The sequence below is a fragment of the Dermacentor variabilis genome, chromosome 2 (assembly GCF_050947875.1).
Source record: "Dermacentor variabilis isolate Ectoservices chromosome 2, ASM5094787v1, whole genome shotgun sequence".
NCBI classification, from domain to species: Eukaryota; Metazoa; Arthropoda; class Arachnida; order Ixodida; family Ixodidae; genus Dermacentor; species Dermacentor variabilis.
The window spans coordinates 20,922,947-20,939,615 of NC_134569.1; the positions used below are offsets into that span (position 1 = coordinate 20,922,947).

Below are 16,669 nucleotides of genomic sequence, written 5' to 3' on the forward strand. Positions count from 1 at the left end.
TTGTGCCCCGTCAAACACTCACGTCCTTGACCATGCTGGTTGGCCACTGGAAGCCAAAAAACTTGCATTAATCAAATTAAGCCATCTGAATATGTATAGAAATAATTATAGCACAATTAAAATTTTGAGTTACCTCAATCTGACTGAACTTGTCCAAGAGATCTCAATTCTTTGTCAATTTTCCCAAACTGACATCTGTTCATTAAAAACGAGACAAGGCATAGTGGATACCTCTCATCTTGTTCAAAGCTGCAAGAATTTTCCTGTACTTTGTCACCAGCCACCTGCGCTTGCAATGCACGCCAACGCTCCCAGCGCAACTTGGCTGCCAGTGACCTGCGTCGGCTGCTGGCCAATGGCTTGAGCTGGTTGCCACAAATCACTGTGCTTGGCACGCTGCAGGCACAAGGAGAGAGACGCTGTCCAATTGATACAAATGTCTTTCACAAAGTCAAGGGCCAACCACAGAACGACGCTTGAGATGAAGCGCATGTGACCACAAGTTTTCATACAGCCACGCCAGTAGTCATCGTAGTCTGCCATGATGGCACGGCAACAAGGACATGACTCATTTAATCTGGCAAGTGATAGAAGCCGCAGCATTTACAGCAAAAATTAATTCAACGATTTTCGCAGAAGAAAACGCCAACTTGGCCACTTGAGGCAGTATTTCTTTCCCTAGAGCACACTTAATCTTTTTGCTTGGCCCTAGTTTGAGCGAAACTTAGGTATTCTTCAGCAATTTGGGATACAGCCAAGAAGCGATTTTTCAGACATGCCAGATAATTCGGAAGCCTTCACGGCACTGTTACACACTCCACAGAGTTAATGCATGAGGATGTCTCAAATTTTGGACGTGCAAAAAAAAAAAAAAGAACCCATTCGCCGTCCCATTTTCCAGACTTCGTGCCATGACCGCAGGTCTGAAACAGCATTAATTGAAGCCACCACAGCCGTCCTTTTCATTATCTTGCAGTGCCGAACCGGTGCTCTCACACACCGAGCCGCTGACAGCCTTAGCCGCCACTGCAGCAATGCTAGCTAGGCCTGGCTGCTTTGACCGTCGCTACCAAGCTTATTGCTAGTGCGTCCCACATTATCAGCTCTATAATATGGGACTGAGCGTCTATAACATGCGACTGAGCGTCTGCGTTCCTCAGCGTAACCGATCGAATGAGCACAGCGAAGAATAAAAAAAAATGCAGAGTACAGTGGAGGATGAAAGACTGGAGAAGTAAAGTGGAGGAGGAGAGTATGGCTAAAGGGTGGAGGAGGAAAGCAGAGTGCCGCAAGGGACATACTTCACGGCATCGACCAGGGATGTAGCAAGCATGTCCACAGTTACCACATATGAAAACTAAGTGCTGGCATGTGCTTCGGACCCACTGCTCATGCGCTTCACCTGCGCCACCATTGACACTAGAGAATGCGCTCCATGCAAGCCACACGTTCCCGTGTTCATACTATCTTTCTGAACAATGAGCGATGCAATTAGTGGAAATGCTTCATCTGCAGCTACTGCTAAACGAGCTGCCCAAGCAGAGGCTCAGCACCACCGCCGAGAGGAACCTGTTGCTCAGAATCAAATTCCTTGCCATAATATATCACAAATTCAACACCACTAAGCACATGCTCTCAAAATTCACATTAGGGAGTATCGTAATCTTCTATGAATCTTTTCATTGTAAGAATTCACTACTGTTTCGCAATGGCACTGTTTACACATTTCCGATCTTCACCGACAGCTTTGCAGCACAGAAAGTAGAGAGCATTGCATAATGCTGGTTCCAAAAGTCAGCTTCGCCGCGCGATACAGTGAGGTTACGCGGTGAAGCATACCAAGAGTGGCAAGGGGGCAACTGTCGCAGGACACAATATAGGTTCCTTAATACACAAAGTGCACCCGCATTGTCCCATCACAATATGAGCACAGAGAACCTAAGTGCACTGGAAAGCTTCAGAACTATTTCGGACATGTCTGGAGATTTGAGGCTTTGGTGGCAGTAAAAGGCACAGATTCAGTTTTTCGGACTGCCCAATTTTTCGGACGTTTCTGCGGCCCTAGGGACACCAAAAAACCGGATGTTGACTGTACATTACCTCATTCATCAATAACATCAAAACTATTGAAAATCGTACCAAGTGTGCAGCTAAATGAATTTGATGAAGTGTAGCCTTAACTGGTTTATCATTGCAACATAATATTTTCTTGGCGGTTCTATACCAGTGATATTGCAAGAAAAAGATTTTGCAGCAAGCTTGCATTTTATGGTTTGCAGCATTTAATATAACACTTGGCATTGTTACTTGCCTGGTTGAAAAAATCTAATGTGCTTTTCAACTGCACTTCTCACCACTGAAGTATGCTGCTGTTGAAGCAACAGAAGCATGCACTGATGTTGCCTTGCATCAGCAATGGAAGAGCACTGACAGCAGTGGTGCTGGGAGGATTGCTCCACAGGCAATGCCCTATTGTATGTTTCCATTTCTTCATCTACTAAACCAAGCAAAGTCATTTTATGAGCATAACAAATTAGCAATAAGATCTTGATTTGACCAAGATGTTTTTCACAATAAAAAAGAAAGTATATGACACTGCTTGCAAATACTAATTTACTCATTCATTGCAAGTGCTTCTTAGGGTACCCAATTGCCACTGCCTCTATTTTGAATGACTGCCTTTGTGTGGCACCAAGCCAACAAAATCTCACTGAGCGAAGCGAAATGCACTTGCTTGCTCAAAGTGACATTGATTATTTCCCATCTGGTCAGGGCACATAAATGCCCCACAACACAATTATCACTTCCTCTGTAGACTCCTACCTTAGCTCTTGTGCCAATAGTTCACTTTCAGTGACATAGTTGCCTCGACAAAGCAGACGTGGTCCTGTTTTCAGCGTTTCATTCCTGACCAAGGTGGTGGCAGCTTCTGTCTTGCTTGTGCGGTATTGGGCTGGATGAAACCTGAAATGTTTGTGTCCATTTATATAGAAGCACAGATAAGCTAAAGAAAGCAATAGTACTGATCCCCATTGTATTAAAAAGCGGCAACATATAACAGGAGCACACATTATTCCAATAAAAAAAAACGAATTTTCTGTCGCCTCTTGGCGCATAATTAACTCGTACAGTGTTACAAATGTGCCTTGCAGGGCAAACAAAAGTCTAGAGAAAAGAAAACTGGAGAAAGCAAGAGAAACTGGAGAAAATTGATGAGAACACAGCACATGCTATTTATGAGAGATGCAATAGTGGAAGTATCCAGTCGCAGTATATTTCGGGGATCACTTTTGTGAACAACATATTTGGGAGATGTTGCATGGTTCAGCACCTGACGGATTGGCATCTAAGAGTGATAGCATTCCCGGAACTGTGCAGAGACAGGATGCTTGGCAGAGTGCCGGGAACAATGTCGACCAGAGATGCAAGATGTCCAGTGCTAAGTCATACAAAATCTGGCAAAAGTGTGCCTGGAACTGATCAGCCAAAAATACATACTGCCAATTTTACTGCCAGAGCTTTTTCAATATATGGTGAATATTTGCCGAATTATGGGTATCAAACCCATATCATACTTGGCAGGAGAATGCCGCAGTCACTCAGCCACTGTGGCAGGTAATACGAAACAAACCTAAACTTTCTTAGAAGGCAGTGTTTGCCTACACAAGCAAGCTGCCATTTAGTGCAAGCTTAGCAGCCACTCGATGTGTATTCTTGTGTTTTTGAAAATCATGTCAGGCTTGTTGATACAACAAACAACTATATTTCAGTGCTATGCAAAATTAGCACAACGAAATTTAATACAAATTGCTAACCTAGGCTGTGCATCGAGCCCCCATAGCGGATTCTGACCACCTCAAGTTCGTGAAACCTCTGCACAAGGGCTATCTGCACCTGTGGTATCGCAGCCTATGGGCTGGCAAAGAAGACAGCCAACCAGCCATAACCCAACGAATGATCCCCTTTATTTTCCAACACCCAATTTTATACATGGGGACAACAGCGCCACAGTTATTCACAGGGTTTCCAGACTGGTATAGAGTATCGACCAAAACTAATGACACAACATATTCCCCCCCCCCCCCTTAAACTTTCAGTGGTTTAGTAAGCTGTTAGTAGGCTAACACCGCAACATGCTTTGCACATTAACAACAACAAAATGGTGACTGGTCAACAAATGAACATCATTTAATGCAAGTTCACTCAGCAGCAACTACAAATTCTATATATAAAAAAACCCATGCAAACTGCATTCTCTCCCTATTAAAAAAATTGTATCTACAATATGTTTAAAACAACATAGACTATACAAGAATAACACTAAAAAGCTAATAGAGTTGTCACACATAGTCGCCGTAACGTTTCGGAGGTTGTCTTGTCCGTGGCGGTTGGACGCGAACAGGAGCTGGACTCTGTTGCGGTTCAGGGGGGCGGGTCGGGAGTAGCCCAGTTGGCCACAACAGCAGCAAGAGGCACACCTGCTTGTGGCTTGGGTGTGTCAGGGCCAAGAGCAGCACAGGTAGCCACAGGAGCAGGCAGAAACGCAGCCGCCGTTTCAAATGCCTCACGAGCAGCTGGTGGGCCAGGGTCCGCCGGTGATGGGATCCACTGTGTACTAGCCTTTTGTGTGTTACAGGTCTCTTCTGAACGCAGAGTACGGGGACCCAGAGTGGCTTTGGCAAGCTTGGATGCATTCCAGGTCCTGCCATCATCGAGGCAGAAAGAGGATTGTCCGCACTGCTCCAGCACTTCGCAGGAACTGCCAAACAAGGAGTCTCCCTCGAAGGTGATGGAGTGTTTCCTCACCCAGACAAAGCCATTAACTGCGATCAGGGCTCGACGAAAATCTGCCCGCTTCTTGCTGCTCTCTTGCTTGTGCTTCACCAAATGACACAGTTGACGGAGCTCGGTAGCTGGGTGCTTGAAGAAGGAAGACGACGGGTGCCTGACGATGTCCAGGCATGTTCTCAACAGCCTTCTATGCAGCAACAGAGCCAGGGCAACTCCCATGGTAGTGTGTGCTGTGCACCGGTAGGTGCCAAGGTATTCGATGACCGCTGGACGGAGGGGTCGATATTCCAGCAAAGCTGTCTGCCCAAAGTTCTTGAAAATGTGGTTGAATCGTTCTACAAGTCCATTTGCCTGGGGGTAGTACACCGAAGACTGTGAGAGGCAAATGGCACGACTCTTCAGGAACTGGTTGAATTCTCGGGACTGAGGCCCGTTGTCCCACATAACCTAGTTGGGGTAGCCCTAAAGAATATGCTGAGAGTAGAAAGATTGTCACTGTGTACGTCGACACCTTGCTGCAAAACTACTTCAGGCCACTTGAAAAAATCTACGAGGGTGATAGTGAACTTGCAATCGTGCGGTGCTCCTATGGGACTGATGATGTCGATGGCGACCTTCTGCCATGGACACCCTGGCAGGGGCACAGGTTGCAGCAGAGTTGCAGCAGTCTTGGCACTCTTGTATGCAGCCTGGCAGACTATGCAGTTGTGGATGGCAATTTTCACTTCCTTGGCCATGCCAGGCCACCAAAACCACTCTCGTAGTTGTGCCTTGGTACGAACTATCCCAGGGTGGGCTTCATGCGCGGTGGAAATTACCTGTGGGGTCAGGGAAGGAGGAACTAAGAGCCATTTCCCATGCAAAAGCAAGTGGTTGACAACAGACAGTTCTTGACACACCGCGAAGAATGGCTAAGTTCACCCGGGATGGACTTTTGGGGAGGCCAAGATGACGAGACAAGCCTTGACTTGCTCCAAAGTAGCACCTTCAAGCAGGAACTGCTGTAACTGTTCTTTGGTGAGGCAGAGTGGAGCAATAAGAGACACAACCTCTTCAATGTGCGAATCCAAAGCCTTCATCGCATCAATTCCAAGGATGGATGTGCCGTTCGGCACAACATAGAACAGGAGGTAGGCTGTGCATCCCTTGAATGTGACTTCCGTGAAGATGCAACCACGTACAGAAACGAAGCACTTAGAGTAATCGAGAAGCTTCATTTGCGGAGCGGAAAGAAGTGACCTATTAACAAAATACTGCTGGAAAAGGTTATTTTCCAAGATGGAAACAGACGATCCAGAGTCGATAAAATACTTCAAGGACTTGCCAGAGACGAAAACATCAACGAAAATGCCGGCTTGAGCAGGACCGACCACGGTAAGAACGCTTTAAACATTCAGCATCATCGGACGAGTCCTGGCAGTCGACTTCATGGACTGCAATGGTGGAATGACGCTGTTGCTTGTTACAGACTGTGCAGAAGTACCCAAGGCGACCGCAGTTAAAAGAGCGCTAACCTTGTGTGCTGGGCAGGAGGATGACGAGGGGAAGTGCTGGTGGGAACCCCAACAAATACAGTTCGGTGACACCTTGTTTGAGTCGCGAGAGCGCTGAGAGGAAGTAGACCGACAAGGAGACGAGTGCAGCTGCGTTGTATCCCTTGAACGCCGAATGCCTCATTAAATTACATGCTGAGTGTGCCCGGGTGCAAGGTCGCAAACTTACTGAGTGGCCTGCTCCAGTTGCTGTGCCAGAAGCATGGCGCCCGGTAAGGAGAACGAACGTTCTAGAAGCAACCGTTCACGCAGGTGTGGCGACGCGATGGCTTCTAAGAACTGGGTGCAGTTGGAGTCGTCAAGGGCAACGAAAGAAGAAGCAGCAAGGTCTCGTAAAGCAGCGACATACTCCTGTATGTCCTCACCTGGTTTCTGGGTAGGGCGGCGGAAGCAATGGCGTTCTACGATGACATTGCTTGCCGAGGCAAAATGCTGCGTTAATGCAGTGACGGCTTGGTCGTATGAAGATCGGGCAGTGGCTGACTTTTTGGCCTCATCGAAAGTCGTTGCAGTGGAAACCGGCAGGGCAGGTTCAGAGACGTGGGATGGCAGAGCGAAGAAAATATGCTGACCTTCAATTCCCAGGCTGTGTAACAGGAGGGCTTTGCATCCTTTGGGCGGGAAGTCAGATGCTCCGGACGCCTAAAGAAAGGTGTCAAACATGCGAAACCATTGCGGCTGCGAAACCAGTGGGCGGCCTTGTGCAGGCAGGAATGGCGGTGGAGCGAGGACAGAAAAACTAGTGATGCGGCTGGTGTGGCTGCAGGGGAGATAACGGCTTCAGGAAAAAAAAAAAAACAACGATCTAGAACCGTCATCGCGAATATTGTATTGCGGCCTGGGATGGCGAAGAAGAGAGCCAACCAACAATAACCCAACGAATGATCCCCTTTATTTTCCCCCAATTATATACATAGAGACAACAGCACAACATTGGTTTACAGGGTTTCCAGATGGGCATGGAGTATTAACCAAAACTAACAACACAACACACTCCACCGCATGTAAGTGTTACCATCATAGCCACGAATATAATCAATCCTGTTCCTAAAAATTAAATTATGAATTACTCACTCCCGCTTCACAGCTTGATTGAGTTGCGACCTTGAAGTTTGCAGAAGTTTTGGTCGCAATGTCGGCCTCACCGGTGGGAAATCAGTCATAAACTCATCGGTATCCGAGTCAGACCTGAAGAGCATAGGAAACACTTGAAAAATTACTGAAACTATAGATGGGATGCATCACCATACGAAAGAAATTTGCACAGACGTTTTGATGTTGCATGCTCGGTAAGACTGTTAGCATTATGTGGCACCTACAATCCCTCAGAATGTTCCAATGCAAGAACTCTGGCACCTTTATGTCATACACACAATACATCAGTCACGTAGCCATGATTTTCTTTCGGAGATAGCCCAAGCCTCCACTAGGATGAACAAACCACTTTCCCCAATATTTATTAGACAAATTTACTAGAACACCTCACACATGGAACAGGAACCCTGTGATTGAAACACAATTTCATTTGCATGCATTTAACGATCAAGCAGTTGAAAATGTGTTTATGGTGGTATAATGTTCTGTACGCCTCATAGTGAAACGCTAAATACAATATAGTCCTTAAACAGTTCACAATTGCGGCTTCTATATTTGATCTGCTTTTACACATTACGACATAAATGTCATCTAGCTGCCAATAGCGGATAGGTAAGCAAACTTGAGAAAAAACACGAAACATGCATTACATAATTATGTGCAGGTGTGGTCAGTCTTTCTGTTAACAGCTTCGTTTTTAATACACCAGATAAATACGAAGTGTCCAACAGGTTGGCAAAATATGTAGGAACAGGATGCAATGACAGCCATAGGTGAAGGTTCATTAGGCTAAATTTCACACATACAGTTAAACCTCGATATACCAAGCTTTAACGTAGCGAAATTTTTGACATAATGAAGAACGGTCAGCAACCAATTTTTCAGATTCCCGAAGGGCCACGAAAAACGAAAATGTGAATGCACACCTCTTACTGCCTCCAAGGGTTTAAATCGTCACAGGCACGACTGAAATAGCTTTCAAGGCCTGCCAGTACACTTAAGCATATTGGTGCTCGTACTGCGACTGGAGATGGCAGATGTAGGCACGAATGATTAAGGAATAAATATGATACTGTGTTCCGCGACAACTGTCCCTTCCCACTCTTGGTATGCGGTGTTTGTATGCTTCACAGCAATACTTCCCGTATGTTTCACCGTTTAACATTGTGGTATTGAGGCGAAGCTTACTTTCGTAAACCGGCATTATGCAACACGTCATGCTTTCCAAGCATCAAAGCCACTGGCAAGGATGACAAAGGCGGAGTCGGTGCCATTGCTGACAGCAGCGAATTCTTTCAATGAAAAACACGGCACCGAACAGCAAAAAATGTGATAGCGAACGTCGAAGAAGGCAGACAGAGAGTTACCACTGTAGTGGCTATGGCTGCCAACATACTGGCGTGCGAGCGCCTGTTCGAGGTGCGAGATAATAAAAATGATGGCAGTGGTGGCTTCGATAACACCGTTTCGGACCTGCGGTCATGGCAGAAAGTCCACAAAAGGTTCTTTCCTCCGAAATTTCCCACGTTCTTATACGATGCTATGGGGTACGGTTCCGCAGATGGGCGCTGTAGTGCAGCGCTGCGAAGGCGTCCGAAAAATAGGTCGTTGATTGTATTGAACTTTTTATTTGTTATAATGAAGTGTTTCTGCAAGACTTCAATATAACGAAATTTCACTGGTGCTGCAAGGAAATACCGAGACAATAAATTAAAACTTTCCTGGATGCAGATGGTCAAATGGCCGAAACATAAGTGGCTGCTTACAAATGCAACACTTTATTCGCGCTGCACGACGAAGAGCAGCCACTGAAGCGGAGCAGCGTCCTGTTCTGTATAAAGTAAGTGCGATAGGATCATATCTCGCTCCACGAACTGTATGCTTTATGTGCCAGTGAAAGCGTGCGAGAGTGAACAGAGAAGGATAGTGGCTTGATGAGCCCCACCTCCCGGCAGGAGCAAGGGGGAAAAGGGCGAGGTGAATTGGCGCATGTCCTTTTCTAGAGCGGCCGTGGCTGCGCATGGTTGTCAGCGTGGCCAAGTGCACGCAAGCCTGTTTTAGACTGAATCTCCCACACGTACATAGAGCTGTGATGGCTAGGCATCGTGCGCTGTCTTCCCACACATTTACTGCTGGAGGTTAAGTTATCTCGAGTTTAGGAGACACGAAGCGAGAAGAAGATGAAGTGCATTCGCCCCTCGTACAAGCTGAGCCAGCCTCTCTGAATGTGCGTGCAATGAGGAATCCATTTCGTACTAGCGACCAGACAACAATGTAAGTGCTCCGACGCACAGCTCGCAAGATCGGGGACAGAGTAATGAAACAAGCACAAAAGCTCGCGGGCTCACACGCGAGACTATCACTGGATATGCGCCCCACAACAACAATGCAAGAACAAAAAAAGTTGCAGTTTCGCTCAAAAAGCAACGCATTGATTGCGACAGCAAATTAAGTCTACACCTTTACAAGGTAAGGATAGTACACTTACAACTGTATAAACTTGTAAACATTCACTTACTAACTCAATTAACAAGCACAGTGTCACGCGCGCACATCTCACTTGATGACCTTGGAAACTGTCAAAAAGCTGGAGTGAAGAAGCACGGCAGCAGCGGCAGCAAACGAATATTGGCCTTCGTGCTGCATCTCGCTTCAACGCGAACTAAGTGTCGAGAGCACAGCGCATACGAACCTGCCAGCACTCAGCGAACTTTGTACAGATCGCATTCAAGATATGGGCTCACGCACACCGCACCATATGCAGCAGCCACCGCCAGAGTAGAAATGGCAGAACCGGTCGAGGAGCAGAACCGTTTAAGGTGGTTTACGCAAGGAACCCGATGACTCTCGATAGCATGCTGCCACACGTTACCGACGAAGAGAGCCTCAAGATCGCCACCTATCTGCAGTGCGCCAAAGAAGCACAACAATATGCCCGGCTATGCATTAAGAGCCAGCAAATGACAGACAGCCGGCACTGCAACCTTCGACGACACCACATGGAATACCAGCTAGGCAACAGTGTGAGTTTGGACCCCGATACGCCGACGAGGTCTTAGTGAGAAACTTTTGCAATGCTATGTCGGACCCTAGCAGATGATCTGACATATTGGTGCACTGACTACGAGGTCGTTCCAGATGGCATTTCGTAATCGCAGCGGCACCACACACGACCCAAGTTGTCCATATGGTACTCCTTAAGCCTTTCTATGCCCGTTGACGAACTTTGGGACTGTGTTTGTTACTTTGTTTTTTTTTTTATAACATGTGCTTTAGTTTCTTTTGCTCTCGTGTTTGCAGCATCGGGACAATGCTTTTTATGTGGGGAGCTTTGACTAGTGTACTTATTTCTCCTTTTCTTGGAAACTGCATTTCCCTGCTAACAACTTAAAGTTATCGCTCAGCACAATATGTGCCTGCATGATTGGAACTTACTGAATGTGGTCCTTGACTATCTGATGTATACATTACCACTGAACCTTGTGTAATCAGATTTTATGCACGACAGATTCTGTAGTACTTTCTGAAAGGCACATAGGCACCAACGATTACACTGGAAACCTCGCGGAGTCGTGTATAAAAGCCGTCAAGCTTGATTCGCAGATCAAATTTTCAACGATCGCCGACTTTTCTTGCTGCTGTAGTTGTGATTAAGTGTTACTTGTCTTGCGGGGCACAAGTTTGTCCAATAAAGAGTTAAATTTGTAACTCACAGCTTGAACACGCACTCTCTACCATCACCACAATGCAACAATATGTTCCGAGTTTTTTGGGGGGCGGGGTGGGGGGGGGTTGCATTAGAAGGTGTGCCTCTCTTTGGAGGAGAGAAATGGGCGCATCACTACTACTCGTATTCTTGTTTCGCTTATGAAAGTGGGCTAAGAGTTTCACTCCTACTCTAATGCCGCAGCTTGATAAAATTGCTTGTGTCAACCAATTGCCACGACTTATTACCTTCCCTTATATGCATTCCTCCTCTCGGTGCCATCCCTCTCCACCCTACTCACCTCCTGCACTCTCCTCTCCCGAGTCCAACCACTCGCCAGGCACCACAAAGAAAGCTTAAAGGGACACTAAAAGAAACACTGAATCAGTTATGAATCTTTGTGCTGGTTACCTACCCTTTCAAAACTTTTCACAAATATTGCAGTAATAGGTTGATTACTAGTAAATGTTAAATATTCTGAATTTCACACAAACTTCAGTGCCTGTGCATCAGTGTGATGCCACAGGTTTCAAATTTTTTTTAGTTTAGGCTGTGAATTCTGTAAGCTAGATCATGGCGAGCTGGTGAGGGAACTTCCAAGGTGTGTTGCCACTCTTTCTTAGGCTCTGTTGCCTTTGCTGGCTTATCTAGCCTCTTCTCATGGCAAGAGGATTTCTTAGTACTGTACGTATTATGGTAATTTACTGATGTAGCTGTAATAATATCTCCTTAGTGTCCCTTTAAGTAACCTCCTCAGCTATCCCAATAAGGCAAGAAAGTAACCTTTGCAGTAACCCTGCACAACCACCAACCATGGCATCGAAACCCAAAAATGTGAGCAACTACTCACATTTTTTCATCTGGATCAGCAGTATCACATTCGTCATCTTCAGAGTCCTCTGATGCGGAGGATTCATCTCTCTGGAACATCTTGGGGCGACATGCTCTCTCCAGACCAGGCCTGGTACTCACTCCATTAATTGCCACTTGATTAGTGGGCAGCTCTTCCACTGTTCCAGCACTACCAGCAGCACTGCTGGCCAGAAACACATGCTATGGCACAATGCATCATGGTAGGGAAAAACAAATGAAAACGTCAAGCATGCTGGTAGCATAGAGAATGCTATATGGGACAGTGAAAAAAGCCAGAGGACAGGCACTCTGCTCCCAGCTAAATCTCTTACTATAAATTCCACTTGTTCAGTGGGTAAGCAATACCAGGGAACAAAGAACAGGAGTTTGGAGATTCTGTTATCCACAATATCACCACAAGAAGTTACTGCAGGCCCACATAGCCTTCTTAGGCACCACTGAAATTTGAAAGTACAGAATGTACTTAAGCTGCTTAAGCACATTCCAAACTGCATTATGGCTTACGATTTCGGCATAGTCTAGTGTTTGTCTGATCTACTTCGTCCCTTGTGCAAGCAACTGTTTTCCAGTCTCCTGTTCATTCGCAGGGCTATGAAAACAGCTGCACGCAGAAAACTGTGCTGCATTCTCAACAACCATAACTAACTTTCTTTTTTTCCCTTTCGTAAGCTCATTGACAGCTTTTATGCCAAGTGCTTTAAAAATTAAACTATGGGTTTTGAAGTCCCAAGCTCTGGATTGATTTAACCACCTGGGGTTTTTTCGCGCACACAAAGCCCGATACACAAGCGTTTTTGCATGCAGTCTTTATCAGAATGTGACAACAGTAGATGAGAACTGGATCTACAACACCAGCAGCACAACACCATAGCTAATGAGACACTGTGGGGGTCCTGGACATTTATTTTGTGTTGGCTTTCTGCAGTGTTGAACAAGTGACAACAGGACCAAGAGTCCAGGCTTACGGACTGTAGATTGGCACACTCACTTTCGGGCACACTGACTCATATTGCCACATCCTATATGGTCACTGCGGGTATGTGCCAGGCGATGAGGACGACGCTGAAGTAGCGCGCGAGTGGAAAAAACAGAGACGACAACGACGTCGCGTTGACTGCTCTGCTAAAGTGCTTCCATACGTCCTCTACGCCGGCTTTCCCGTCTTCTACTAGGCTGCGACACTGGTGGAGGTGCGGGGTAGGATTGCCTCATGCTCGGCACCCCTTCGCGGAGCCATACCTCGAAAACGGAATCACCTTCGTTCGTCGAAACTCCTGTTCACCGGTACAGTCGCCGCCTGCTAGGCCTGACGCCCGAGTTCAACCCTTTGCAGGACCCCGCTGGAACGCGTCTACCTACTTCCGCCATGGCTACTGCAACTCCATCGCAGGTGACGCTGCAGAATCCTAAGATACCAGAAAGCTTCCATGGCGACGCTTTTGAAGATGTCCAAGATTGGCTTGACCAATTTGAGCGTGTCGCCAGTTATAATGACTGGGGCTCCCAGCAAAAGCTGTCTAATGTCTACTTCGCGCTTCAAGACAGCGCGCGGACGTGGTTTGTGAACCGGGAGCGAAGTTTGACCACATGGGATGCCTTCCGCACCCAGCTGCTAGACACGTTCACTAGTACCGACAGAAGAGACACTGCGCAGCGCCTACTAGAATCCCGTATTCAAAAACCAAACGAGAGCGTAGCCATGTATGCAGAAGATATGACTCGCCTTTTCCGCAGAGCAGACCCTGAGATGGCCGAAGAAAAGAAGTTACGCTATCTCTTGCGCGGAGTAAAGGAGGAACTGTTTGCCGGACTCGTGAGGAATCCACCGACGACAGTGGTCGAATTCACCAAGGAGGCTACCGCTATAGAACGGGCACTAAAGCAACGGTACCGCCAATATGATCGCGCGAACTCACCGGTGAATGCTTCAGTTCTACCTGAGAGCTACGGCACGTCTCTGCGTGAAGTCATCCGGGAGATTGTGCGAGAGGAGATCCGGCAGCTCGGGATTTCTCCTATGGCACCAGCGGTGGCTTCTGTCGCTGATATCGTTCGGGAGGAAGTTCGACAGGCCTTTTCGTCCTCCGACCGGCAGGCGGTGCCGCGACGGCTAACCTACGCGGAAGCTGTCTGTCGTCCACCTCCCGTGACTTCGATGCTGCTGACACCGTCGACCACTACGACGCAGCCAGCACCGCCACCCCCGACGCCATATTTTCGCCAGTCACAGCCGCCGCCAGCTATGCCGTATCGCCGCCAGCCGATTGCTGCGCCTCGGTCTTACGGCGAATCCCCTGTGGGCTACCCGCTTCGAAAGACTGATTTGTGGCGCACCGCTGACCGCCGGCCGCTGTGCTTTCATTGCGGCGAAGCTGGACATGTTTATCGCGCGTGCCGCTACCGCGCAGCCGGGTATCCAAGGTTTCCCAACTGCAATTACCCTGTGTTTGATGCTGCACGTACCTGCGACGACAATTCTACAAACTTTCGGCCAGAAGGTTCAGCGACGCCTCGATCACGTTCCCCTTCTCCGGCTCGTTATACCCCACCGACCCGTCGCGATTTTTCTGACGCCTCTAGGGGCAGGTCCCCTAGCCCACGCCGGGGAAACTAGAAGCAGCGACCTCCGGGGGTGAGGTTGCAAACCGTCTAGCTTTCCAAGAGCCCCCATCACCGACGACCGACGACTCTAAAACTCCGACGTCTCCAACCGCACCCCCTGTAACCGATGCCGTCAGCGCCGATCTTGTCGTTTTCATTGACGGACACCAAGTGGCCGCTCTCGTCGATACTGGTTCGCATTTTTCGATAATAAGTCAAAAGCTGGCCGACAGGTTGAGAAAAGTGAAGACGCCGTGGACCGGGCCCAACATCAGAACTGCCGGCGGCCAGTTGATGACGCCGATCGGAAAATGCACAGCCAGGATAGTAATCGCCGGTGAAACCTTCGTCGCCACCCTCGTCATTCTCTTTGAGTGCTGCAAGGAACTTATATTGGGCATGGATTTCTTGAGAGAGTACGGTGCAGTGATTAATGTCCGTGACCTCGTCGTCACATTTTCTACGAGCTCAGACGACGTCGACTCCGCGGAGCACCAGCGACCCCGCTTACGTATCGCCGACGACGACGTCACGCTTCCGCCGCGAAGCTGTGCCCTCGTACCTGTTATCTGCGACAACTTGAACACCGGGACTGGTGTCGCTGAACACATCGACGCACTGGTACTGAGTCAAGGTGTTTCCATCGCCAGGGCCGTAATTAACGTACACGACGGACGTGCTGACCTCCTACTGACGAATTTTGCCTGGGAACGTCGACACATTGTTAGAGGCACGGCTGTTGCGTACTTCGACGAATTGACCTCAATACAAGACTGCCTCTCAGTGGAGCACGCGACGGCCACCGTGGCCATGCCTGCCCCTGTGGTTGATATCAGTCCCACCTTGTCACCCGTCGAACGTAACAGCCTTCTTGAGCTCATCGATGAGTTTAAGAAATGCTTTTCATCTACGTCACGAGTCAGCCAGACGCCGCTCACTAAGCACCGTATTGTCACCGACGCCGACGCCAGACCAATTCGGCAGCACCCTTATCGTGTGGCACCGAAAGAGCGCGAGGCGATACAAACGCAAGTGAAGACAATGCTTGAGGACGGGGTTATTCGGCCATCTAAGAGTCCTTGGGCATCGCCTGTCGTGTTGGTGAAAAAGAAGGACGGTAGCCTGCGCTTCTGCGTCGACTACCGAAAACTGAACCAGATCACAAAGAAAGACGTTTATCCGCTGCCGCGTATCGACGATTCACTGGACAGGCTACGAAACGCACGTTACTTTTCGTCGATGGACTTGAAAAGCGGCTACTGGCAAATAGAAGTTGATGAGCGAGACCGTGAGAAGACCGCATTTGTGACGCCCGACGGACTTTATGAATTTCAGGTGCTCCCCTTCGGTTTGTGTTCTGCGCCAGCAACGTTTCAGCGACTAATGGACACGGTACTCTCAGGCCTCAAATGGCAAACCTGTTTGGTGTACCTCGACGACGTGATTGTCTTCTCCGCCACGTTCGAGGAACACTTACGGAGACTAAAGACAGTCTTTGAAGCCATACGCTCAGCTGGTCTAACTTTGAAACCTGAAAAGTGCCATTTTGGCTTTGAAGAACTTCAATTTCTCGGTCACGTTGTCAGTCGTGAAGGTGTCCGACCTGACCCTGATAAAACCTCTGCCGTTGCTAATTTCCCAACGCCATCAGATAAAAAGGCCGTGCGACGTTTTCTGGGCCTTTGCGCCTACTACCGACGCTTTATTGCGGGCTTTTCGCACATCGCATGGCCATTAACGCATCTAACCAGAGAAGATGTCCCCTTCGTATGGGGTGAAGACCAGCAACGGGCATTTCACGACCTACGGCAACGCCTGCAGACGCCTCCCGTGCTCGCACACTTTGACGACGACGCTCCTACGATTCTTCATACCGACGCTAGTAATGTCGGCCTCGGCGCAGTGCTTGTACAGCGGCAGGACGGCGCCGAAAGAGTGATTGCTTACGCCAGCAGGACGCTATCAAGAACGGAGGCGAACTACTCCACGACAGAAAAAGAATGTCTCGCACTGGTGTGGGCCGTCCTGAAATTTCGGCCATATTTGTATG

General features: G+C 48.1%; 2 protein-coding genes across 9 annotated transcripts in view; both read right to left on the reverse strand.

The window, feature by feature from the left end:
• Positions 1-16,669, reverse strand: part of LOC142571481 (uncharacterized) — a 102,989-nt gene that overhangs the window by 13,559 nt on the left and 72,761 nt on the right. The window lies entirely within an intron of this gene.
• Positions 1-16,669, reverse strand: part of LOC142571480 (uncharacterized) — a 63,487-nt gene that overhangs the window by 12,650 nt on the left and 34,168 nt on the right. For 6 of the 8 annotated variants that reach the window (XM_075679861.1, XM_075679865.1, XM_075679864.1 and 3 more), the window contains 4 exons: positions 11,996-12,181; positions 7,419-7,532; positions 2,824-2,964; positions 232-396 (listed from right to left, as the gene is read on the reverse strand). In XM_075679861.1, the coding sequence (XP_075535976.1) occupies positions 232-396; positions 2,824-2,964; positions 7,419-7,532; positions 11,996-12,181 (606 nt within the window). The remainder of the gene's footprint in view (positions 1-231; positions 397-2,823; positions 2,965-7,418; positions 7,533-11,995; positions 12,182-16,669) is intronic. The other 2 variants (XM_075679863.1, XM_075679867.1) reach the window with 2 other exon arrangements.